This window comes from Strix uralensis, chromosome 4 (assembly GCF_047716275.1).
Source record: "Strix uralensis isolate ZFMK-TIS-50842 chromosome 4, bStrUra1, whole genome shotgun sequence".
Lineage (NCBI taxonomy): Eukaryota > Metazoa > Chordata > Aves > Strigiformes > Strigidae > Strix > Strix uralensis.
This window is the reverse complement of record NC_133975.1, coordinates 103234274-103260979: the sequence shown is the minus strand read 5'-3', so window position 1 is coordinate 103260979 and position 26706 is coordinate 103234274. Positions and strand designations below refer to the sequence as shown.

The window sequence follows — 26706 nt, the reverse complement described above, 5'->3', positions numbered from 1 at the left end:
TACAGGCACAAGACTTTAGCCAAAAGGAGGTTTGCACCCAATCATATCTAATAAGGCAATGAGTTTCATAGAGAGTTTTCTTGCTTGTTTTATTTTTTTTTCCCCCTGACAGGGACTTCATCACCTTTGGATAATTACAAGAATTATATTCTATCAGATACCATGTTTCATCTCTGAATCTTGATGAAAATATTCAGAGATGGCCATATAAAGTGGTCAATCAATTGGCTGTACATTGGCAGCTGAATATGGAAACTGAATGAACATCACCATTAAAAACTAGCATTTTATCATTACATTTATATACAGTAAGAAGTTAGTTCAAAGTAGTCACATTTACATGTAAAAGCTCTACAGTCAACATCTAATAGTAGAAAATAAAAACAAAAAGCACAACAGCCAGATTTAAACTTAATAACAAGGTTTCTAGAATTTTATAATTTATAGTAAGACTACACCTGAATTAACTACTAAGACAAAACATGTCTCATTTCTATACTTTACATCTAGAAAAGTCTTGAATTTCAATCTCTTTGTATTTAAAAAAAATGGGTTAACTTCTAGACTTCTGTACCATCGAATTTATTTCATCAGTCCTTTCAGACTATCTAGAACTTCCAAGTCAGCAAAGTACGTATTCAGGATTGACTTGCCCACTGAGAATTAATGAGCTGAAGCTGAACGCTATGGGGGAAAGTGGAAACTACAGCCTAAAGAACATTTCTCCAACCATCACCCTACAGTGCCTGTGGAACTTCTCCAACACTTGATAAAAAAAAAAATCTGTTAATCAAAGCTTTTCAATAACCTAATTAAACAAGGAAGACTTTTTATGAGGAATGTCTCTTTGTAAGACAGCTTGTGCTTCTTGAAATCAGCAGCAGAGTACATGTGATTGACCACGATAAGCGAAGGCTAACAAAAAATTAGGCCTGTTCTTCAAATTTGGGATTTCTATAAAAAGTTTGGCACTTGTAATTTAGAAGCAAGGAACATTTACTAGAGAGTTCTTCAAAACATTAGAAAGAAATTGTTCACCATCAATCCATCCCAAGTTTTACATTAACTGAAAATTTAATAAAAAGTTTAGGGAAAAAAGCTTAGAATAAAACTTTAGGATAAACTTTTATGACTAAAGCAGACAATATCTGAAAGTATTATTTTCAACTGTCAACTCTTTGCATAACTTTCATTCATCTTAGATAAGATATCAAAGGTTCTACCAGCATGTGCCTTCACATTAGAAAGAGCTTTTTCTTCCTTCCTTCTCACTGCAACAGTTCCCTGCTTTGAAGTCCTCAGCACTCAACCTAGTTCATTGGCCATTTTCTCTTCAATGGCAAAATCGTATGTATTTAGGCAACATCCAGTTCAGATGAGCAGCAGCTGAAGCTAAACAACGTGTAAAACTGAGTGAAAATATCTTTGTCAAATGTTGAATGAAAACTAATTTTAGAGATATATACATTAATGCAATGAAAAAAGCAAAACCAAATTGAAACGTCTTTCTTCCAAGGTGTTCAGTGCAGATCCCCACCATCTTAGAAGAAATGAAGCGGCACTCAGACCGTGTATTTCAGACCCAGCAGACAGAGAAAGACCATGCGTGCCTCTGATTAAGACGTAATATTAGCATAACATAATTAAATATAAACAAATTTTGTTGGTGTGAGTGGAAAGCAATCTGGTTAATGGAATTTACTAGGATTTTACAAAATTTTTATGATAATTATAATACTAATTAATATTATCTGTGTAGAATACCTGGACATAGTATGAAATATCAAATACGTCTGCAAAGGCAGAATAAAGAATTTTTTTTTCTAATAATTGCCCCTCATTTAGAAAAATGGTTATATGGGACTGAAATATCAAGTATGACACTATACACTAAAAAAAGCAGAAAGGTTTCTTAGATGAGTTATCTACCTGAAACAATCAGTTTAATCTCCAATTTGAAAAGTGAGAATTTGTCTAAAGAATTTAAAGAATAAAGAAAATGAAGTCCTTTTCAAACTCATCTAAAAGAGTAGGAGAAGAGATGATTGTTGCAGGGCTATTCCATAAACATGAAATTAGAATTTCACAAGGCAGGCAAAGTTACAATAATAATTTTATCAGTTATTTCCCATTATGTATCATGTCTCTCTCCTGTCCAATATTTATTAAAATACCTCTCTCATGATTTCCCTTTCTTTTGGGGCATGTGAGTGGGGTAAACTCTCCAATGACAGCGCAAACCAAATCTTCCTGCAAATAACACTTCACAAAAAAAACACTTCTGCAAATTAGCAACAAAACTTTAAGGTATTAAAAAACCACCATCTTATTTCCTCATTTGAGACTTCCATGCTTTCCTTAAGTTGCATGTCGAGACTTCTTAAGCAGTGAACTTACTCTGAATGAAAAGGCACACTACTGTGCAAAAGACCTGATCTCTGTCAGAAGATCAACTGACTTCAGGAAAAAAAACACAGGTCTTAAGTCTAAGAAAAATAAGCTTTAGTGAAAGCTTTTTTTTTTTTAAGCCTTGCTCCCCGCTCTGAGAAAATAGCGGCTCTTCTGATCCATCAGTCATAGCATGGAACTTTTAAATCTGCTAGTCAAGATAATGATAATGACTACCATAAATTTTTCTGTGTTAAACTAATTTTTAGAAGTTCTCTAATGAAAAAATATTTAAACAAAAGCACTGTTAAACATTAAATTATTCATTTAGTTAAACAGCACCTGAAAAAAGTGAGTAATTTGTGAATTCCTTGTTTTTGACAGAGAGATTAAGATTTTGCCACCGGTATTTTTAGTTCAATAGTTCTGCCCAATACACCTACTGCCCACAGGACGGCAGTCACCTAATGCTGAACACAGCGAGCACTAATCTAAACACGGGCAAAGACAATTTTGAGTGCTTCTTCTACATCATAATACAAAAAGACTAATAGGCACCAAGTCAGAGAAGACAAGAAGCAAAAAGCGCATTGTTTCATATAAAACTGTTTCATGTTAGTAATTAAAACACAAGCACAACACCATAAACCTGAAACCCCCAGTTTTCATATAAATCTGTTTTTTTTATAATTGATTGCTGAGCTAACGTTGAGCTTTCCAGCATGGGTTTCACCACTTGCTTCTTGCCAAAGACAACTTCTCTTCATTCCCTAACAGAGGTTAATGCCAAACCTCCAGCTGATCCGTATATATTTTGGCAGGAAAGCATTTTAACTCTGAGAATCCCAAACTTGACTTGTGTTGCTGATACCAAAAGCATTTACCTGCAATATTGCTTTAATTACAGTAGTTTAATCACTGAAACATGTGTTGCAAAAGATTAACTAAGGTCCTCCTAATAAAAGGCAAGGTAAACAAGAAAACATGTATTCTAGCACAGCACAGTATCCCCAATTCTCAATTTCAAAACTAGAAATATTATTATAAAAAGCATAAAATTGTGAAAATGTAGATTTAAGTATACTCAACATTAACTCTCTTGACTGTAAGTACCAGGGAACCAGCTAAGCAGCACTCATCTTCTAGAGAGAAACTAGGCTGAGACCTCAGCCAGCTGCGAGTCTTGAGAGTACAATGCACTTAAAAAGAACCTTTTAAAATTAACTTAGAAAACTAAAAAAATGCCCAAACCTATCTATCAAACCCCTCTATGGATGGGCTGATTACTCTAGCAAGTCCTCTCTATTCAAAATGGGCTCCCCTTCTTTTTTTCTCTCACTTCCATCCCACCAGAACTACCATCATAATTTATTTATCAAAGGGGAAATTCAGCCACTTCTCTACCTCCCACACACTTCACTACTACTTTTAATACAAAGAAAATTTTCTGCCTGCTTCATTTGCAGTCAGCCCTAGGGTCATGGAGGGCAAAGTCAATATTTTCAGGACTATTAAAATACTTTATAAAACCACGTACCGTGAACAGCATTCATTTTATAGGCTTAATAAAGCATTTGTAATCTCTAATTCATGGCTAGCTCTTCAGAAACTACACGACATATGAATAATGCAGATGATGGTCCCTAACATGCTCTTTCTTTCCCTCATGCCTTCTGCCATTTTTAGAGTTCCAGCTTGCTACACTAACTTTTAAACTACAGAGGTACAAGAAGGCATATGGCTCCAAATATGCATTTTAAGAGTGTTAAATTTGAACAGATGAAACCTGAAAGTACAGATTTTGATATTTCCTATACTCCACAGGAGAAAAAAAAAAATTCACTGCACATTCCAGTCTGAAGTAGACAGTACTTTGCTAAATCAACCATTGAATTTACACAAGAACAGCTGAATATAAGTTGATCTCCCATTTCTCACGTTTACCATAGTCTTATTAAAACTGAGATCAACACAAATGGCTATACAGTTCCTGACACTATTTCAGTAATAGTTTCAACATTAAATTTCATATAATTTTGAAATTATAATGACAGCAAACAAGTTTAAGCATAGAAAAATAGATGTCAAACCTGTACTACTCATGTTCTAAAACAAGTCAGATATGTGAGAATTCATCTAGGTGCTAGTGGATTTTTCGTGCTAAAATGCTGAGACAAGTTTTCAGATTAATTTAAAGAAATCTTCTTGGTATAAAGGAAAATGGAGAGAACTTAATTTACAATCTTCTTCAGAAGCAACAAATGTTGTTTGCAAACAAGGTTACAAGGCACAAAGTTTTAAAGCACTGTTTTTCAGATTTAATTTAACAACAGCTGGAAACTCCAGTCACTAAAAAAAAAAAAAAAAAAAATCAGACCTTGAATAATAAAACTATTGACCATTGGTCAAAGAACTAAAATAGTGGAACTTTTTCAGATTTAATAACTTTTAACAATGGCATGTCAAAGAACAATCACTGGTGAGTTAATTTACTATATTGTTTACAAGATGTCTATAGTTAGGATTTGTTTTCAGAAGTACTTCAAATAATTTCTTCCATACAAAAAAAAAAATGAAAGTTACTCATACTAATCTTAGTCCTACTTTTATGAATGTATTAACAAAACAATTCTGTCATAACAAGGCAAGAACCCTGCAGAATTTATTTCAAGACAAGGCTCTGCCTTTCCCTTTGCAGAAATTTATTCAAGATATTTGCTGATCTTGATATACTAAGGAGGATAAAAACTAAAACAACTATATAAGAGGGGAAAAGAATACCGCCTAAATTAAACACTCAACATATCTCAAAATGTTCACAAAGATAAGAGCTCTAAATTGTATGGGTAAATTTTAAATACTCATCAATTCCACAGTAAAGATAAATAATATGGAATAGCTACAGGTTTCCAGATCAGGCAGGCTTCCTGCTGTACAGCGAATTACTAAATTAAGGCAAGGGTCAAAAATAACTTGCAATGACTTAATGTAGTAGTAATAATAGATAAATCAATAATAATTGATAAATAATTTTTAAAAGATCTATATCAAGCTTGTTTACACATGAGAAGAACATGGTGAGAACAATGAAAAGCCAAGGAGCACTGTGGCTTGGGCCTTCTATCAGTGCATAAACTGCATGACAGCTGCAGCTTTAGGGTTATCGTACACACATGAAGAGGTTCCTCCTGTCCAAGACATAAGAAGGCTTCCTCCAGCAAGATCCTTATCCTCCAGAAATCTTCACTGCCCTTTCATGTCCTGAAATTTTCTGCATTTTCTCTGTTGCTCCATATCTCCAAATTCATGAAGTTAAACTAAAGACAAGATTAATTCATTATATGGTCTGCAAGGCTGCTGCTTCTGGAGAGACTGGTGTGCACCAACACACAATAATGTTCCACACTAGACCTTAGTATTACAGTGTTAAAGATTCTAATTGAGATAAGCATCTACCGGTAGTTCCCACTTGCATTTTTGAAAAAGACATGGAGATGAATGAGCACATATCTCAGCTGCAGAAGTCTAACTTGGCAAAGCAGAAACAGCCGAGACAAAGCTACATATGAACACTGTGCTTAGTTCCTCCAAGTTCATGAACACTAGTAAGGAAACAAACACAGAAAGCATGTTGATATAGGAGAGAATTCATGCTGGAAAATGTATTTAATCTGACAGATAGTTTGTGTATTAACAGCAGAAAGGACTAGGTGCTTTTTCACAAGAGAAACATCTACAGAGAAAAGTTCCATAGGGGGGAAAAAAAGCACATCATAGCTTAACAAATACTGGCACACAACATGCACTTGAAAGCTTTCAAGCACAATGTGCACACACAACTCCACACCAACTTGGCTAAAATGTCCTATGACTCTGAAGCCAATCTGCTTTCTTTTTTCTCCTTCTCTCCACTTTTCTTCATATACTTCCTTACCAGAAAAAGTTTAACGATCCACTTGTTAACAGCACATTCAAGGCCAAACAATAAATTTTTCAGGACATTTAGAAACATGGTAATAACATAAAACAGGATAAAGGTGGGTGTATCACAAGTTAAGAGTATGCTAGACTGATTCAACCTTCTGCATTGAAAACATGTATTCTTTTCTAGAGGCAAAGAAACTACAATGATAAGTTGGTGCTACTAACCTGGACTTCAGTAAGGCATTTGACGGTGGCATAGAGAAAACTACTGAGACAGGATGATACTCAACAACAAAAAGGACAAAGTCACAGACTAACGGAAATATCATGCACTGAAATGTGCACGTAGCATGTACTATAATGCATGTGTACTATGTGTATGTACTATACTTGTGTGTATATACTATAATGTGCACATACTAGAAGCCACCCGTACTACACAGTAGGAAGTCATTAGCTGGAAATTACCAAGGACAAGAATAGGCCAAAGGTTCTTAAAGTGACAATAGCTGCAACTAAGAAAAATTTGGGTGCAATCACACAATTGTGTCAGGTAGTAATTTCTAGTACAGATCAACAAACATTAAGATTATATGATGCACTGCTACGACATTCTTTGCAATACTATACACAGATTCAGTCATCCTCATTCAAGAACATAAATTCAGAGGGAATTACAAAACCTTTTTTAATCTTCTAAAACTCAGGTCAAGAAGCAGCCATATTCTCTTCACCTGTTCGGAGGTGAGTCATCACAAAAGGAAAAAACATTTCAGGAGGAAGGTAACCACAGCAAAAGGTGAAAACTGGAAATTGCAAGAAGATTCCTCACGAGGAAACAGAAGTTCTGGAGGAGTTTTACAGAACAGTGAGAATGATGGGATAAAAGTTTTCAGAGGAATTACTTCTGTGATAATTGAAAACATAGCTCAACGATGGTTCTTCCAGTTCTGACTACCAGTATATAGAAACAAACACAGTGTTAGAGACAACAACAACAGGCAAATAATTCAGACCAAAGCGCACTTACTTAACTGGTCTCAATTTTAAAAGTGTTTAATTTCCTTTGGCAGTAAGCAGTTAGGGAACCTTGCAAGTAACGTTACCTGCTCACCACAAATTTGTCACTGCTATACTTTCCACAGTAAAACATTTTAATTTATGCTTCTGAATAGCAACAGGTAGCACAATTCTGAGCATTTACTTCTGCCTTTAATAACATGTGTTCACAATAGATTTTTTTAAAAGTTTGGTACATATGTCTTAGCAGACCAGTCAAACTACAGCTGTTAATTTCAGGGTTGTAAAAAGGAACTGTTGTTTTTCCTACTGTTTGCCAAAACTCCCTTCTCCCTTCCTACCCATCCAGCTCTTGCCTTCTTCCCTTCAATATTTTACCTGAATCCTACACTCACTCTACACCCATCCCCTGTGTCCCTGTAACTGTCCTAGTGCCCACAGCTTTATATGATTTCACCTTGTAAGTTCGGAGACTGGGGTCTGAAAGCATCCGGACAGAATGAGCATCCTTCACAGCAAGGTCATGTCCCTTTCTTGAAACACATTATCTTTAAATGCTTTCTTATTCTGGGCCTGCCTTTAAAACATTTTCCAGAACCTCCAAGGGGTAAGCAAATACCACTTTAAGAAACTTTCATTGTGTTTAACTTTAAAGTAATTGTCATAAACAGGGAGGAAAAAAGTCAAACCCAGAAAACCCAAACCAAACCAACACCCCCCAAAATAATTTGTAAGAAACTTCTAGTGTAAAAATCTGAATAGGCAAATTCTGTCTCTAGCTGAAATCTGCTTTGCATAACTGAAAACTGAAGTCCAAAGCCCACAAATGACTGTGCACAGGTGCTGTCTGCAATACCATAGAAGAAATCCACCCAGAAACACCACATCTCAAACTTGTCAAACACAAAGATGAAAAGAGTATCAAGAATGTTACATCCTATTTGGGCTTTAAAAAGCAACAGCATACTACAAAGCTGATTTAGTAAATAAATAAATAAATAAATAAGATCAAGCGATAATCTTTGACAATGAGGACCTCAGACTTCAAAGGTTGAGTTTTTCCAAACAAATTAATTTTGTTCATAAGACTTCTGTATTTCAGAATCATTATAATTATAGCAAGAATAGTTACACATGTATCTAATGTTCCCTTTACATACAGCTGAACAACTGAGAAACAGTACCAGCAAGAGCTTTAAGAAATATTCAGAAAGGAGTACAAAAGTTTTATTTATCCCTTTCACATTCAAGGGGTCAAAATTCGCAAAAAAAACAGGAAGTAATCTGTAAATAGCAGTGCACTAACATCCCTCACATGGACTAAAAAACACTCAACAAGGAAAATATCATTTGAATATTTTTGAGTTTTTGTAATTAAAGACTGCTAGCTGCTCATCTAAAACGACACAGGAAAACACGGTAAGTTCAAAACTAATAAAACTGTATCTCTCTTGCAGAAAATCAACACTCACAAAAACCTAAGGTGTATATTACAAACTAGAATGACTCATCACATGAACTGGAATTACTCTCACTTCAGCATAATGCAAGTCAACACAGATAGAAGTCACTACTTATCAAAAGCACTAAGCACTCAACATTCTTAGATATTGTGAATGCTTGCAAGCATTTCAACTATCAAGCTAAATTTGCTCTCTCCATTATTACAATAATTTGTACTTCTATTAAAAGTTTTCTCTGACTAATTCGAAAGTATCAGCCCTGGACCGCAATTTGCAAGTAAAAAAAACCCAAACAAAACCACCCCAACAAAAGCAAGAAGTACATTAAAGAAAACTTGAAACAACTCTTGCAATTTTCCAGCATCTTAACCACTACGAAAATTTAGAACAGCCTGAAACTTCCAACTCAGGCTGCCTCTCAACACACCAAAGCCAAAAGCGGAGGCTTTGGTAAAGACATCAGTGGGTTTCCTGACACAACATCAGGAATAGAAGACCCCATTATATTAGGTCTACACAGTTTAAACAAATGTCCAACTTGGAGGAACTCTGGAACCTGATGAGATGCATCTGCAAGTCCTGAGGGAGCTGGTGGATGAAGTGGCGAAGCCACTATACATCATATTTGAGTGGCAGTCCAGAGAAGTTCCTGCTGACAGGAAAAGGGGAAGCATAACCCCCATTTTTAAAAAGCAAAAAAAGGAAGACCCGGGGAACTACAGGCCACTCAGTCTCACCTCTGTGCCCAGCAAGATCATGGAGTGGATCGTCCTGGAAACTACGCTAGGGCACATGGAAAATAAGGAGGTGACTAGTGACAGCCAACATGGCTTCACTAAGGGCAAATTGCGCCTGACAAATTTGGTGGCCTTCTACGACAGGGTTACAGCACTGAAGGACAAGGGGAGAGCAACTGATGTCATCTACCTGGACTTGTGCAAAGCTTTTGACACTGTCCCACGTGACATCCTTGTCTCTAAATTGGAGAGACATGGGTTTGATGGATGGGCCACTCAATGGATAAGGAATTGGCTGGGTGGTCACACTCAAAGAGTTGCAGTCAACAGCTCGATATCCAGGTGGAGAGCAGTGACAAGTGGCATTCCTCAGGGACCGGTGTTGGGACCGGCACTGTTTAACATCTTTGTTGGAGACACGGACAGTGGGACTGAGTGAACCCTCTGCAAGTTTGCCAACGACACCAAGCTGTGTGGTGCGGTTGACACGCTGGAGGGGAAGGATGTGCCATCCAGAGGGACCTGGACAGGCTGGAAAGGTGGGCCCGTGTGAACCTCATGAAATTCAACAAGGCCAAGTGCAAGGTCCTGCACATGGGTTGGGGCAATCCCAAGCACAAATACAGACTGGGCAATGAGTGGATTGAGAGCAGCCCTGCGGAGAAGGACTTGCGGGTATTAGTGGATGGAAAACTGACTATGAGTCAGCAGTGTGTGCTCACAGCCCAGAAAGCCAACCGTGTCCTGGGCTGCATCAAGAGAAGTGTGGCCAGCAGGTCGAGGGGGGGGGATTCTCCCCCTCTGCTCTGCTCTCATGAGACCCCACCTGCAGTGCTGTGTCCAGCTCTGGAGTCTCCAACATAAGAAAGACATGGACCTACTCAAGTCTGTCCAGAGGAGGCCATGAAGATGATCAGGGGGCTGGAGCACCTCCCCTATGGGGACAGGTTGAGAGAGTTTGGGTTGTTCAGCCTGGAGAAGAGAAGGCTCCAGGAAGACTGTATAGCAGCCTTCCAATACTTAAAGGGGGCCTACAGGCAAGACAGGGAGGGACTTTTTATCAGGGAGTGTAGGGATAAAACAAGGGATGATGGTTTTAAACTGAAGGAGGGTAGATTTAGATTAGACATAAGGAAGAAATTCTTCACTGTGAGGGTGGTTTGCCACTCAGAGAGCAACAATCTGGGGGTGTTGATTGACAGCTGGCTGAACATGAGCCAGCAGTGTGCCCAGGTGGCCAAGGCGGCCAATGGTATCCTGGCTTGCATCAGAAATAGCGTGGCCAGCAGGGTCAGGGAAGTGATCTTACCCCTGTACTCGGCACCGGTGAGGCCGCACCTCGATTACTGTGTTCAGTTCCCTCACTACAAAAAGGACATTGAATTACTCGAGCGTGTCCAGAGAAGGGCAACGAAGCTGGTGAAGGGTCTGGAGCACATGTCGTACGAGGAGTGGCTGAGGGAACTGGGGTTGTTTAGTCTGGAGAAGAGGAGGCTGAGGGGAGACCTCATCGCCCTCTACAACTACCTGAAAGGAGGTTGCAGAGAACTGGGGATGAGTCTCTTTAACCAAGTAACAAGCGATAGGACAAGAGGGAATGGCCTCAAGTTGCACCAGGGAAGGTTTAGACTAGATATTAGGAAGCATTTCTTTACAGAACGGGTTGTTAGGCGTTGAAACGGGCTGCCCAAGGTAGTGGTGGTGGAGTCCCCATGCCTGGAGGTGTTTAAGAGTTGGGTTGACATAGTGCTGAGGGATATGGTGTAGTTGAGAACGGTCAGTGTTAGGTTAATGGTTGGACTAGATGATCTTCAAGGTCTTTTCCAACCTAGATGATTGTGGTGAGGCACTGGAACAGGTTGCCCAGAGAAGCTGTGGATGTCCCCGCCCTGGAAGTGTTCAAGGCCAAGTTGGACGGGGCTTTGAGCAACCTAGTCTAGTGGAAGGCATCCCTGCCCATGGCAGGGGGGTTGGAACTAGATCATCTTTAAGGTCCCTTCCAACCCAAACCATTCCATGATTCTGTCAACACAGCTTAGACAGTAGAAGGATTATGAATACTACAGTTCAATTTCTACGTAGCAATATTATTTCAATCAAAAGCAAATAAATTATTCTTTTTAAAAACATTTAAGTTTCCTCAAAGAACAACTTTAAAGTATTTTTAACCATATGATTTTATACCCACAGGACATCATTATCTATGTTTATGAGTAAGCCTTAAGAAAATTTAGTGCCCTTTAAATCAGTCATGTGTAATTCAAATCACAGCTGCATACTAGGAAGCGCAATTCAGAATTTAATCCATTAGTTAAATTTAACTATGCTCTACTTGAACAAAACTTATTTCTAAATGCTATTCAAGTACTGTCATGATTTAAGCTAAAAGGGACATTTTTAAAATGCTACAAAAGACAATATTAAAAAGGTCAACTTATTTTGAAACAAGAAATAAAGTATCTAACCAACTAGGAACACTCCCAATTTAATGTTAAACACAAACTATATGCAAGACAATGATTGCCAGCCTAAAATTAAAATCTAAACTATAAAGAGTATGCATCCAGAACCTACACCACAACACTACCTCGATATAATAATTTTTAAAACAGTAAGTCAAAAAATAAGTACCTATCAAGCATAAATATCAAAATAAAACGTAGACATTTTTCAAGTAGAATGTCACATTATTATTTAGAAACCCACACTGGGCAGGCAATTTTGTTCCCTTTATTTTGTTTGAATAGAGAACTGTATGGGTAGCACAGCTTTCAACTTGATTACTTGCTTGTCCGCACTAGGAAAATGCAACAGTCAGTAAATCCACTATACAAAGTTCCCTTTTCAAGCTCTTGTTCTAAGAGTTCCAGGTAGACAACTGAGAATTAAAAAGAAACCACCCCTTTCATTCACCAGCCCAAAACTTCATACCAACAGCCAGAATTGCAAGAACTGAAAGAACCAGTTCGACCATAGAACTCATAAAGCACCTTAAAAAAAAAAAAAAAAAAAGATTTTATGATTAGCAAAAAAGGATCTGTGGACCAAATTCTGCCTTCACTTACCCATATGGAAGGGAAACTGCACATGTACATACAGAGGTGAAAAGAACTGAAACTTACTGAATAGCTGATTAGGTAGACAAACCATCTCATTCCCTCAGGTTTGCTAGTTCTGAGCAAGTTAAGTAGAAACTTGGACAAAAATCAAACAATGCTACATCAAAATTTTAAAGCACTTGTTTCAAAACAAGGTGCAACTCTTGCATATTTTGACTCTTCCCTTCTTACAATGCACCAGAAGTTGTAAACAAAATTTAAATCAATTGACTTACCTTCTTATCTTCTTTTACTTTCTGGGTTTTCTTTTTCATTTTTTTATCATCCAATTCTTGATCTGATGTAATAGCAGGGTTATCTATGCCACCCTTCCATGTTTCAACAGGTGAAAGAAGTGGGTCTTCTTCACTTCCACGATGCCTTCCTTTTCTTTTAGTTTTAGAAGTGGTGAAAGCCTCATCATCACTTGCATCCGAGTGTGTTCTCCTATAGTAAGACTTAGCTTTGCTGAACAGAGTCTTAGACTTATATTTGTATTTTGAAGGCCGTCTTTCCCCATGATTTTTGGATATTCTATCAGAAAAACCATTTTCTTCCTCACCTTGGGTATTTATAACAATTGAGTTTCGAACTTTAATAATACGATTCTGACTATCATCTGGAACCGCGTAGATATCATCTGCAAAGCCTTTATGTTTGAAAATAGTGTCAATAGGTTCAGCATAGTTGTCAGATTGGTCTATATCTTCTGGTGGTGCCGCAGGCACTCGAGAGGGTTGTTTCCTGGGGTTTTTGCCAATACCTGCCTCAATTGTTTTCAGGAGGTTAGGATCCAGTTTTTTCACATTTGTTCTTGGAACAAGCGGTTTCGGTTTTATTGGAGGAGGCACTTTATGGTTGCGTTCATGGTCATGACAATTGAGCGGTGTACTGTGAATAGGATACTCATTTCCTTCCAAATCCAGTCGGTACTTTGAACGGTCACTAGGTGCTGGAAGTAACCTTACATCATCACCAATTGGGCTGTAAGGTGGTGGTCCTTCAGTATCGTCCTCTGAGTCTGGATAATTATAGTCAAGGGAACTTCCTCTGGGAGATCTTGGAAAAACATCTTCACTTGTATGCATTGTTTCCCTTGTGCTGTCTGACATATAAGAACTTTCAATCATGTTTTTCTTCTCTAACACATCACTGAAGAACAACGTGAAAACCTCAGTTTGACGATGATATTGAGATAACGAATATAAAGCTGTAAACTTAGCAGTAATCTCTGTTGCTATGTGTTCTCCTTCAGTCATGAGTTCCTTGATTGCTTCGTTCTCAAAGAAGTCTGCCTGGCTATCAGTAACAGCCACTAACTGGACAGGAATCGTATCCTGAACTTCAGAAAGAAATGCCCGAAGCATTCCCATGGATGCCTTCCGCTTTGCAGAATAGACCAGTATATATCCGTGAACAAGTTCATCTTTCCTCACACCAATTGAAGAATGATACGATAATATAGTTATCTGTATTCGACGTCTCTTTTCACCTATTATTTTATCAAGCATCAAAGAATTATTTTGGCCAGCCTGAGCAGCACTACAGGAGTGAGAGTCAAGGAAGGGTGAAAGAATAAGATCCACACTAAACGGATCACCACACATGGCACACATGACGATTCGTAAATCAGCTTCTGACAGATCTTTAATGGTGGGAACTGGACTTACAACATCAAAATTGTGTTTAACTGCTTCTAGCACTCCCCTCAGAGCTTGTTTTATTTGGGTTTCATTAAATTTGCGTGGATATGTACCAGCAGGCACATCTACAAAAGGACACTGTAATTTGTTGGCCAACTGCTGTCCCTGATGTCTCAGAATAGGTAGATTCTTGCTAACACTGTCCCTCTGGTTAGCCAGTATTAACGTAAATGGAAGATTAGCCATATACTTGTCTCTCCTTATCTGAGATGCTTCAGCCCTTATTTTTGCAATGCACTCCCCAATAAAATTCAGTGATTCAATAGAGTTAAACACACAGAAACAACCGTGTGGTTTGAAGGCTGAGGTCCACAGTTGAGTCAACAGGTATGGGGATTTTGCATCAACTGGCCTAAGATCTAGTTCATATATTTTTCCATCTAACGCATACTCATCATCAGTGGATTGTGTACGAATCTCATTTGCCAATTCTTGTGCGAGGCCGTCTTTGCCCAAAATGAAAAGATTGACTTTATCAATGTTGGCACTATCATGGTATAAATTCGAGCGGCCATGGTCCAGTTGCAGAAGACTGTTGGCAAGTAACTGCTCTACTTTAATGTCCGTGCAGTTTTGGCCACTAAGACAAGTTTCTTTAGTTGGGTGATAAACAAATCCTATGTGTTTAAGCAGAAGAGATTCTCTATCAGGCGCAAGTTTCTGTAAAGCTTTGTATCTAGGTTCTTCACTCAGAACTGCATGAATTTCACTCATTTTATCTGAACTTGGCGTTGCATTAAGATCCAGGTCATAAAACAGTTCTGAATGTTCAAAAAGCATTTCCTGAAACTCCTCTTTGGCTTTTTCAACAATCTCCCTCTGATGCCTACCATACACTTCCTTGCTATCTGCATCAGTGATGTATTTGAATGCTTCATCCTCCACCACAAAACATATAACTTCTTCCCATGGCTGCCCAGGTGAAATGAACTGGATTTTCTCAAGAGTTTTTTTGAATTTCTCCTTCATTTCAACCCTCCTTTTTTCAGATATAAGATGCTGCACATGGTTTTGATAAACTTTTTCTGCCTCTAGTGTAGTCAGAAGGTCAAATGGAATCCTTCTGTCATTCACTTTATCTATATGGTCAGTTTCATCCCAGGGTGTTTTTTCAAGCACTACAAAACAGGACTGGAAGTCAGGCCTTTTCTCCATTAACTTCAAGGCTTCTGACCAGCTCAAGTGTTCAATCTCATCAAGATTTGACAGAAGAGTATTAAGAGCTCTTGGCAATGCATTAATGTATTCTTCTTTTCTTTTTCTAATGTGTTCCTGTTTAAGCTGCTCTATGTGTTTTGAAAACGTATTTTTGGCCTTTTTTGTTCCTTCCAAATTTATGTATTCTTCATAATCAGGGTGGTTTTTCAGTTTATTACTAACAGTTTTCCAAGTCGCATGATAGTCTCTCACAGTTTGGACAAGTTTTTCAAACTTATCTGTTGCTGTAACAACTAGCTGTCTTTGAGTTTTATAGGCATCCAGATAGGGGATTATTTTAGGTTTACCACGAGTTTTATCCATCATCTGTACCAGTGCAGTAAAACATGTTTCAACATTGACATTGAATCTTGCTGATGTTTCCACTACCACAAGGTTCTTTTTATTTGAAGCAAAAGCCTGAACTTCTCGCAGATAATGATCCACACATTCATCACATTTCGTTGCTGCTATTATTATGGGTTTTTTAGATTTTGAGAGCTGGATATAGAGATTATTCACAAATTTAAGTTGATCATCAAACTTCCTATTGCATCCTTGGCTTACGTCAATGCACAATAAAAACCCATCTATGCTTAATTTCCCTTCAGGCATTTGTTTTTGCTCAAAGTCTTGCTCCAAGCCTAGCTGATCTGTGCAAATGTACATTAGTTTTTCTGCTGACTGCAGTTTGGAGGCAGCTGCACGTTTTATATATGGTTGTAAATTCGTACTCCGATGAGGCAAGAAAGTCTGATCATCAATGAACTCAGTCTGTTCAATTACATGAATTCTGCACTCAATTCCATCCTCACCACTTTGTGTTACGTCACCCCAGTACAAAAAGTGATCATTGTTAACAACTCTTCCTCCAAAGTCAATTGTGCTAAGCACAGAGGTATGCTCAGGATAATATTCATCTGCTTTTGAACGAACGAATCTATTGCACAAACACGACTTTCCAACTCCACAATTACCTTTATCCTTTTCAGTTCCAGACAGTCCAACAACACTAACAGCATAAGATGGGGGACGTGGCTCTTTGTTTTTTGCCATCATAACTTTTCTCTCATTCTTTTGCAATTATCAAGGTAACTGTATGTGGTTTTCATTCTGAAAAGGTTCCTACAAATTTAAGTTGTATATCCAGGGTTCCAGAAATAGCTTTCAGTTGTTCCTGCTTCAGCTTGTCATTGAGAGAACATCAGATAACCAGGGTAAGTAGGATCATCTTCCTAAAGAAAACAAAGAGGAAATAAAAAAAAATAAAGATTGCAGGTATTTCTAGTATTCATGAGAGAAAAGAGATTTTAAAAAGTACTTTTGCTGGTTCAACCTGAAATGGTTTTCCATGTATATGAAAATTTTACAACTACTTTAAATGAGATCATAAACTTGTAATTCATTCATGTTAATGCTCTCTCTATATATTATAAAATAAAGTTTTTAGGCACAGTTTAATAATAGTTCATCACCTATTTTGATCGACATACTTTTAAAAAAAAAAAAACCAACCACCACACCCAAACCCCCAAATTACTGTCTTCCTTCGTAGCTTTCCAGCTTACTAACACCTAGAAATAGAAAACTGACATTCTGATCAGAAACACAGCATTTATGTAACAATATTTGTAATGAAATTAATTGACCAAAATAAAAAACAGCTTTCAGTTATAGAAATCATAGTCAAGGAAAGTATCTTTTTTATTAAATAGTATCCATTTCATTACAAAATGAAGAGGAAAGTAAACCTGGTCTAATTTTTATACTTGAGAGTTTTTATATTGCAAGAACTGAACCGTTTATGCTGTGTTTTAGAACGAGTTATCTTTTTTTGTTTAAATCAGTTTACTCAAAGACACGTTCAGAAAGAAAACTTGTATTTTAAATTTTGCTTTTTACTGTTTCCACTGTGTTCTTTATAGTCTTAAAACACAGAATTTAGAGCTAACAGAAAATGACTCTGGGAATAAAAATACTTAGCAAATATAAACACTGCTCATGAAGGATTTACATTACTACAAATAAACCCAGTGTTTTCTTTCTAAAGCAAAGCTTTTCATAGTAGCATCATTCAAACTATTAGAATGAGAAGTTTAGTCAGCACTTCCATTATAAAATGTTTTCTGTTTGCCACAGCACAATACAGATTTGACGTGGACTAAACTAGAACACAAGAGTCTTCATCCACAGGATTATTTCATTTAATCAGGAAGACGCTGTCAATTTGCAACTAGTTTATAAGAAACAATCAATACTTTCAGATACCCTACATCCTCATGTAGCAAAGGTTCTTCCTCCCCCAGCAATAAGTGTTTTGTCAAATCGATACATTTTTAAGTGAGTAAGTACAAAGACTAAGGTGAAATGGGACACTGACAAAGGGAAAACAAACACATTAGTCTCTCACAAAATTTCTGACATGGAAGATTTTCACCATAGTGGGAGTTGAATCACTAAAGATAATTAAAACCAGTGTGGTTTCCTTTTCATTTCTTACACAGTTTCTACTTTGCACTGACTGTACAAAGCAAAGTTACAGAATGAAATCTATGTTAAGTAATAAACTTGCTAAAAACCTGACATTACGATGGCTTCACATCCAATATTAATCATTATTAAATTTCTCCCCAAATGGAAGATTTTTCAACTAGTGGTATCCTGAACAGAAAGGTACTTTATTGTTTTGTACAGTTTTAAAATATACACACTGGAAATTCATGCTAAGTTAGTTCAATTATCTTACTTCAATCTGCCTAATTATGTTATAACAAATTGAAAATACTCCAATTCATCACCCCCCACCCCCTTCATCTTTGTTACCAATTCGAAGGAGGGGTTGCTTGATTTCCCCAACTAATTTCAGTCTGCAAACTGAAAATAATAGTGTTTCTATGTTTAAATAGAAAAATTCTGAAGAACTACAGAAGACACCAAATATATGACACCACTGCAGGAAGAATCTCTGACCTTCTACAGTCACACCACAGGACCTTGTCTCTACAGGCTTTTCGATTTCTAAATGTAGTTATAAAGAAAATAAGGTGTATCATCTTGTATTTATTCACCCACCTCCCACACTAAACACAAGATTATGAAGACCTAAAGCCCAAACTTACCCTTAGGAAAACAAGGTGCAAAGCAAGATGATTATCCTGCTGTGATCTTCCTGCAGTGTCACACATTTAAACAGTGTCCTTCAGTAAGTCCTTCCCTGAGGGATCTGAAAACAAAAAGATTTGTTAATAATTTCAGAATTATGAAAGGAGAAACAGCCATCAGAGAAGGTACAACACTTCACCTGTGCCTGAGGATTCTTTTCCTCATTTTAAACCCATAAACAGAACTCAGGGCTCAAGCTGGTCTTCCTCTAAACTTAGAGGGTTTAAATCCTGTAAGCGCAGCTATTAATACTTGGGACAGAGAAGGCACAACTCTTCTTAAGTGACTGTGATTTCATAAGTTCAACTCAGTATTTCAGCAATACCTAGGTTGCAGAAGCCTCTTCTGAAAAAAATTAACATAGTATCTCAGACAACACACAAAATGCGAGATATAAAAATCACTCATCACTTGTACAAGAATTTGGAATTCTAAAATATCTAGAACATGGTTTTGTAAGATGAAGTTGGTATAGTCAGTAAGTACAAAATATAAAATGAATGGATGTCTAAATACACGCATATACATTTTATCACTAGAAAAAGGTACAATCTACCTCAGAACCCTTTTACCTGTAGTACAGTATTTCTAAATTAAAAGGCCTCACAGACTGTGACAAATCAGAAATTGAAAGCATAATTATATTTGAAGATTGTGAATTCTTAACTAGGATACAAATTATTACCATAACCTCGATAAGTGTTGATTTTACTGCAGGAATGCTGTTACAAAGTAACCAAAATGGAACTCCCTTCCAGGGAACTTCTTCAGTTTGCATCCACACAAAACCCAGACTGTGAATGCCAGGCCAGTGATGCATACATTAAGATGCAGAAAAGGAAAGAACTTGAGGCCCTTGCACTGGACCATGACGTAAGCCACTTTTAATTAAGGAAAGGTGTCGGTTTTAAGCAAGACACAGCACCATGCTGTATATGTGCTAAACATAACATCAAGAAGGTATGGCAGAGTTTTTTCTCATTCTGTCACTTACGATTATATTCTTAGTAATTACACTTTGCTTTGGGAATAATACAGCTAATTGAAAAAGTCTAAGCTTTAGTAAACTTTCTTTTGGACAACAGGGGTTCAGCAATAGTGATAAGCAATATACCAATATCACAATAATACTGCAATTCTCAACTTGAGGTACCAAACGACACCAAAATCATTAGGCAGCAGGCTATCAGTCCTGTACTAAGCCTGGCCTAGCTGCAAAGCTAAAGTCTATCACTTGAAACAGAAGACAGGAGGTAAGTCACACTCCCTGCCCTTACGTCCTAGCAGTGGCACTTGCTCCTCTATGTCGACAGCTAGGTGAGCAAAGCAGATAGCTGCACAGGAGGAAACAGACTGTGGGACTGTGAAGAGGAGGATGGAGCAGAGCAGAGAGACTGAGAGAAAAGTGTCTCTGCCTGCAAGAATGCATCTGGGGCTTGGGGGAGGGGGACACCAGCCATTTCGAAATGCACACTGCCACAAGAGAAAGCTCAAAGACAGGCCCCCACAAGATCACCCAGAAGCATTAAGAGGCCAGAGAAAGCCCTATTTTCAAATACATGTATGTCTCCCAAAGTCTTCTGAGCTGACTTCCAAACATTAGCATAGAATGCCATATTATTAGCAACTAATAAATACTACAATAGTTAATCACCTATCGTTATTTAGCAATTGTTGCTGCACAGGAACTTGTAGATGGGTCCATAGTCAAGAAAATCACTTACAGATAAATACTTTTGAGTATTTCTGAATACCTTCTGAAATTTCTTTCTGAACCTAAAAATGTTTATCATCTGCAGCCCTAACATGGCTAAAGCAGAAATGTTATCAGAAAGACTCTACAGAACTGCCCATGACCAACGACGATTTAAGCAGCTGCAAACACTGCCAACAAGGAAAGTAAGAGTGTTTTCCCGCAGTCCTTTACTCACTCTGTAATGTTGTCTAGATGCAAGTTTACAGACCAGTAGTTTTCAGGGTCAGTTTCAATTACCATAGTCTTGTGATAGTGTTTGTAAATTAGCTGGCCCAGGGAGGAAAAGCACACACCAAAAAAAAAAAAAAAAGGCCATCACGGTCTAGTCTGTTTTGCAGGGTATATGAATACACTAACAGAAAGTCACTGTGACCTCTTACAGTGGATCACAAAGTAAATTCAAACACATTAGCTATCACTGAAACGGTTTGTAGGAATGACTTTTGAATGCACAGCACATTCAAATATCAAAAACCAGGATTCCAAGGAAGTTGCAGCTCCGGATTCAGGTTACTGCTGACAGTAAGTTTTTATACCAAGTCATCGCTCACTTCACACTTCTTGCGAACCAAAATTTGGAATTGGAAAAGTATTTAGTATGGTACCGAATTCCAAGACCTATCAGCATATCAGTAATTACAGCTCTACCCAAAACATACCAGAATGACAATTCAACCATTTTCACTTCAAGAACCAGTAAAAAAATCTAATGTTGATGTAGCTTAAGGTAATGTTGTTACTTCTCATTCAGTATTTACCAAGAGGTATCTTTTTCACTTAAGCATAAGAAATCTTCTCTTCAAATCAAAATACTTTTTAGAAACTAAACCAAAAACAGAGTATACCAATGTCATCAAGAATTTCAATTCACCAAAGTCAGTTGAGGTCCTAGCCACTTAATGTTCCCTGTCCTCTTTACTAACAAGCCAATATTCTTGCCTTCACAAGTGCTGGTAATCTTAATTAAGTAACTGCACTTGAAATCTTATTTATAAATGAGGGCAAATACAGTGCTCCCTGGTAAAATTCTGCAAGTACCAGCCAACACTAGGAAAAAAATGTTCGAATTGCTTATCAGGAAATAAGTTCAATCAAACAATACCAAGATAGTAACGGACAATGCCTTGAAATGCCTTAAGCAGTGATATTCACTGCAAAAGGAATACAGTTTAAGTGGTATGGTGATTAGTCATGCTAGGTAAATGAAGGATGAGAATGGATTACCCCAACCGCTGTTCTTTTCAGATTTGGTTAGTACAATGGCCAACCACCATCCCTAAAGGAGTTATGTAGCCTAGATAATTCTTTGCATACAAAAGCAAAGTAATCAGTTTATTAAAAGAGAGAAAAAAACCTAACTGCCCAACTTCCTATTACAAATCAGTGCAAAACTGTGTTTAAAAACCAAAGTTCAAAGCTCTTAGTTCTTCCTAAGTCTACTAAATTTCTCCTATTAACAACCATACCCTGAAGCCCACCAGTGTATTACCCAAAATTAAATCAAGGCCTAAGCTCTATTTCTAGATTCAACAGAAAACATCACACTTTAGCTGGAATCTTGCTTTCCAGGGGGCATCTATTATCATTGCTGCTGTTCACAAAAAACAAACAAAAATCAAACCAACCTACACAAATTAGATTAAGGTACATTAAACAGGTAAACTGTAAAGGTTCAAATTATCACCATTGTACTAGTCTGAACTTGGGCCTCTAGAGTTACTTAACTACAGATTTCTGAATATCCAAGAGCATTCAATATAGGTTCAAAGGCTGTATTTTAACAGCAAAGGAAACAGTAAAAGTTTACAGGAAAAAATAAATTCTTGATCCTTTTCACACAGGAGAAGCCCTACTAAAGACATGCACAGTGCTCATAGAAGTCTCTTAGTGCAAGACTACCTGATCAGGCTTATTTACAAAGTTATTCAGGAAGAACACAAAAGAACTAATGGAAAAATTTTACAAAGGAGATCCAAGAAAGAACTGGAAAAAATAGACAAAAGAAAAAGAAGCAGATGAAGAAGAAGGGATCAAGGACAGAAAAAGGGCTAAAATGCATTTGCTGCAAAAATTAAAAATACATTCTGGCAGCAGCAACTTCAACAAATTTCACTGACCCACACATATGGATCATTTCACGTTATTTTGCTTCATGAGTAACTGCAGTACAGAATCCAGGACTCGACACCGTACGTTTTGAGACTTAATTCAAACACTGTCGTTTGACCTTGTACAAGTCATATGTGTAACTTCTGCCTGTGTAAAATGAGAACACTGGTTACTCACTTCTTTTTTAAATTATGAAATGAGCAAGTGAAAAGGCATATATAAGCAGCAAATAACCTTCTGCATAACAATTAGCCAACTTAAATAAATTAATGCCAAGATGCAACAATACACACATTTCCAAAACTGTGCACTCAGGTATTGGTTTTACTTTTTTAAATGCAAACATTCTTCTGTTATGCTTGTATGTCAAGTGATGCAGAATTGCAAGAATGCGTGGGAATTGTAACTCAAAGCCAAAGAAAGAACTCTAATTTACCACGAAATGTAATGTGCAGAACTAGCCACAGATTAATTAAATCGGCTTCCAATAGGTGTTAGTGACTAGAAAAGCACAGTTAATACTCAAATTCAAAATAACTTCACTACAATTGCTTCAGATTTTCCTGCAAGGAATTTTGAACTCATTTTTCTTTAAGTATTTCATTAAAATCCATAAATATATGGAAGTGATGAGAGGGTTCAACTAGTAATTTGTAAAATGTAATGCCCTTAAAAGTACTTTTTGAAACTGATGAAAAATACAATATTCCAGCTCATTGACCTTTAGGCTAAAAATTCTCAGGGGAAAAAAGAAAACCAAACCAAACCAGAAAACGAGGAAGAGTTTTGTGTGCCCGTTAAGATAGAAAGCACAGATGCAGCAGGAAAAAAATCCTGACAGTCCTAAAACAGAATTCCCAGTGTTATTGAGACTACCTGAAACTAAACTTTTTCTTGTAGTTATGAGTACGGTGGAGTACTTGAAAAGCAACGGGAAGCTCAGGCCACGCACTACGTTGTTTACTTTACACACCTAGTTAAAACGGACAGAGGACGGCACCGAGCCCGGCCCGGCGCGGCGGGGGCCCGGCCCGGGCCCGGCGGGCTGACAAAGCCCCCTAGCGGCGGCGCGGCCCCGCCGGGACCTGCGGCTCCCGCCGGCGCGGTGGCCGCTCCGCTCCGCTCCGCCCGGTGGCCGCCTGAGCTCCCGGCGAAGCATCGCTCCGCCAGCGCGGACATGGCTCCCGCGGGTGCGTCAGGTGCGCCACGCCCCCAGACGGGGCAGTTTTCAGCTCGCTCACCCGCAGAACTCAGCGCTGAGTATCTCTGGCTGCACAAACTTCCCTTCTTTCGGTAAAGGTCAGAGTGTCACCCCCGAAGGATGCCTCATGTCGTCTTAGGAACGCTCCACAGATTGGTCTACTAAGAGTAGTGATGTGGAGCCTTTTGAAGTTTCATGCAAAATATTCCTGAAGGATGCCAGTACATGGGATTTCTCTTCTGCTAAGAAAGTACTTTTGGAAGTCTTAAGACACCCCCAGCACCCTTTTAATATCTTTATCAGACAATTATTTTTGCACCATCCACTCGAATAACAAGTACCAAAGGGTAAACTTACACAGAACAATCTATTATTATGATCAGTGCTTTTCTTTCCTACAAAGTTTGCACACGGAAAAACACCTACGGCTTTAGGAAAGCACATTTCATCTTTAACCTCAAAAACATGTGCAGCATTTGATTCTTAGTGCTAAATATAGCATTTTAAAACAATGTAGTCTGAGCCTAAAGTATTTAATTGGATTATGTTACACATGCAACACCTTAGCTAAAATAAAGTCCAGTACCAGGGAGTGGTAGGCATTTGGTTGCAATTATTTACATTTTTACAGTGCTGGCAGCTGCCTTATATACAGACACTTTAAAAAAAAAGCATACTAATTAAGCTCAGTATGTTCCAAGTTTAAAAGCAACTTGTTATTCTAAAACAAGCTAGTGGTAAGGTAACAAATGCTCAAACAATTTCTGATACTTTAAGTACTATAGACTCTAAAAAAACTACCATATTTACATCATACTTCCTATGCTCTAGTAGCACTGAGTTCCAGTAGTGTACTATAAATAGAATTTTAAGAATTGTGGCACTTCTTAAAAATAATTTTCAAAGAAGCACAAAGGAAAGTAAGCCTTATAAAAACACACCTGGATGAATATTTGCGTTATGCTCATTTTAGATAGGTACTATAAATTTAAAATACATATGGGTTTTTTGAGAAAGCACTTAACTCTGGTCACTGATGTCACTGCTGAAAACAGCTGTCACACTGAAGAACCTTAGGAAGGCAAGACAGCACAACAGAAAAGAGCTACCTACTAACTCCTCATTCATTTATGAAATAAGTATACAAGTATCAGTGCTGTAACTGGCTTCAATGCACAGGTTTAAAATGGACGTCCAATTGACCAGCAAACGCTGTTCTCTCATTTTTAATCTGCAGTGTAGAGTTTTAAATTTGTCAAGGATCTTTATTAAGAAAAAAAAAATCCTCCAGTTATCTGCATGACACTGAACTAAAGAATACACACATACCCCCACAGGCCTATTTTGGTCTAGATTAAAAACGTTTCCCTCCTACTTATTAAGGAAATATTCCACGCTGATATCAAAAGCGATACAGGAGAGGGCAAGAGGGGGGTACAGAGGAAGGGTGGGGTGGACTCTGGGGGAAAGGTGACAAGTCTGTCTTCCTTTTATAAGTAAACAGTCTTTCTTCTGTTTTTAATTAAAACAGTGTTTTATACTCCTTTTGTCCTGTATTTACAACACCATGGTATTATATCTGTATATCTCTGGTGCCTTCCCTGGGTGGAGAGAGTCTAAAGGTTATGCTGGTTGAAGGGATTCAAAATGCTTGAAAGCTGCAACACTGCAACTGGCTACCCTATTTCAAAGCCTTAAAATCCACCTGGTGGAAAAACAGAAATGCACACACATCATTAGGAGAGTGAAGTTTTCTGAAATTTAATATCAGGCAATATCTGAAGGTGAAAGGAAGAAGGAGAGGAATTGACAAGTGTTCAAATTTAGTAGAGAAGGAAGAGAACAGAGAAAACGAAAGAATGAGTAGAAGGGGGCGATGAGGAGGAAAAGAAGTACAGGGAAAGGAGAACTGGGGGGGGGGGGGGGGAAGGCAGTGGGAATAGAAGAAGGGAGGAAGCTAAAGGAGTAGGGGGAAGAAGGGAATGAGGAAGGAAGAAGAGAGGAGCAGGGAAGCTCCCCTTCCTGCCTTCCTCCCTCCCTGGAGAGCCGTGACCAGCTGGCAGCCTCGTACAGCAGGCTCAGACCCTCCCATTGCTCAGGCCTTCATCACCTGTCTGGGACCAGGCACTTCGCTCCCTGCCCTTCCTGCCTCCCCTCCCTCGCGTGGAGGTGCCGAGGGGGCCGAGCGGGGGGGTGGGGGGAAGGGGAAGGGGGTGGGGGGGCCCGGCTCCCCTCTCCCCACGCCAGCGCCAGCCCTTTGAACTGGTTACAGCCAGCGGCCGCCGCACCAGCTCGCCGGGCTGCAGTCGCCTCCTCCTCCCCCCGCTCCCCTTCCGCCTGCCGGGCCGGCCGCCCCGCTCCAGGCCGCCGGGCCGGGCCAGATCCCATGGGACCGGATTCCTCCCCTCACCTCGCGCCGTCGGGATCCGGCTCCTCGGCGGCGGCGGGAGCGGCAGCATTCCCGGGACGCTCTCTCCACGCCGGCGCCCCCGGCGGCTTTTCCTCCCCGCGGGGCTCTCTCCGCTCTCCGGCCCGCAGCTCCCGAGCGCTCCCGGCCGCCGCAGCCCCGTCCCACCTCCCCGTTCCCTCCCCGGCGCTCTCGGCTCAGTAATGGCGGCCGCCGAGCCTCCCCGGCTCTCGCTTCGCTGACGGAGTCTCTCTCTCCCCCTAACTTTACCTCAGCAGCTTCCCTCCCCTCCCCCCTCCCTCCCTCCCTCCCTCCCGCCGCCGCGGCTCCGCGCGCGCCCGCCCGGCCAGCTGCGCGTGCGCGGGGAAGCGCCTCTTCCTGCTGCCTCTGGATTCCCTGGGAAGCCTGGGAGAGGGCGCGCGGCCGGCCGGCCGCCAGCTGCGCGCGCACGCACGCGCGCCGCCCCGCCTCCCTCCCCTCCCTCCCCGGCCCGTGCGGGCGCGCGCGCCGGGCGCCTCGCTCGTGCCCCCGTGGCCGCATG

The 26706-nt window shown here is 39.2% G+C and overlaps 1 protein-coding gene across 3 annotated transcripts in view; it reads right to left on the bottom strand.

The window, feature by feature from the left end:
- The window catches only part of ARHGAP5 (Rho GTPase activating protein 5), a 52295-nt gene extending 25853 nt beyond the window's left edge, over positions 1-26442 (bottom strand). The window contains exons 1-4 of one of the 3 annotated variants that reach the window (XM_074868263.1): positions 26169-26442; positions 18650-18753; positions 18501-18548; positions 12867-16765 (exon numbers count right to left, since the gene is read on the bottom strand). In XM_074868263.1, the coding sequence (XP_074724364.1) occupies positions 12867-16589 (3723 nt within the window). In that variant the 5' untranslated portion in view covers positions 16590-16765; positions 18501-18548; positions 18650-18753; positions 26169-26442. Of the gene's footprint in view, positions 1-12104; positions 12523-12866; positions 16766-18500; positions 18549-18649; positions 18754-26168 lie in introns of those variants that run through there. The other 2 variants (XM_074868264.1, XM_074868262.1) reach the window with 2 other exon arrangements.
- Positions 26443-26706: the final 264 nt, after the last annotated feature.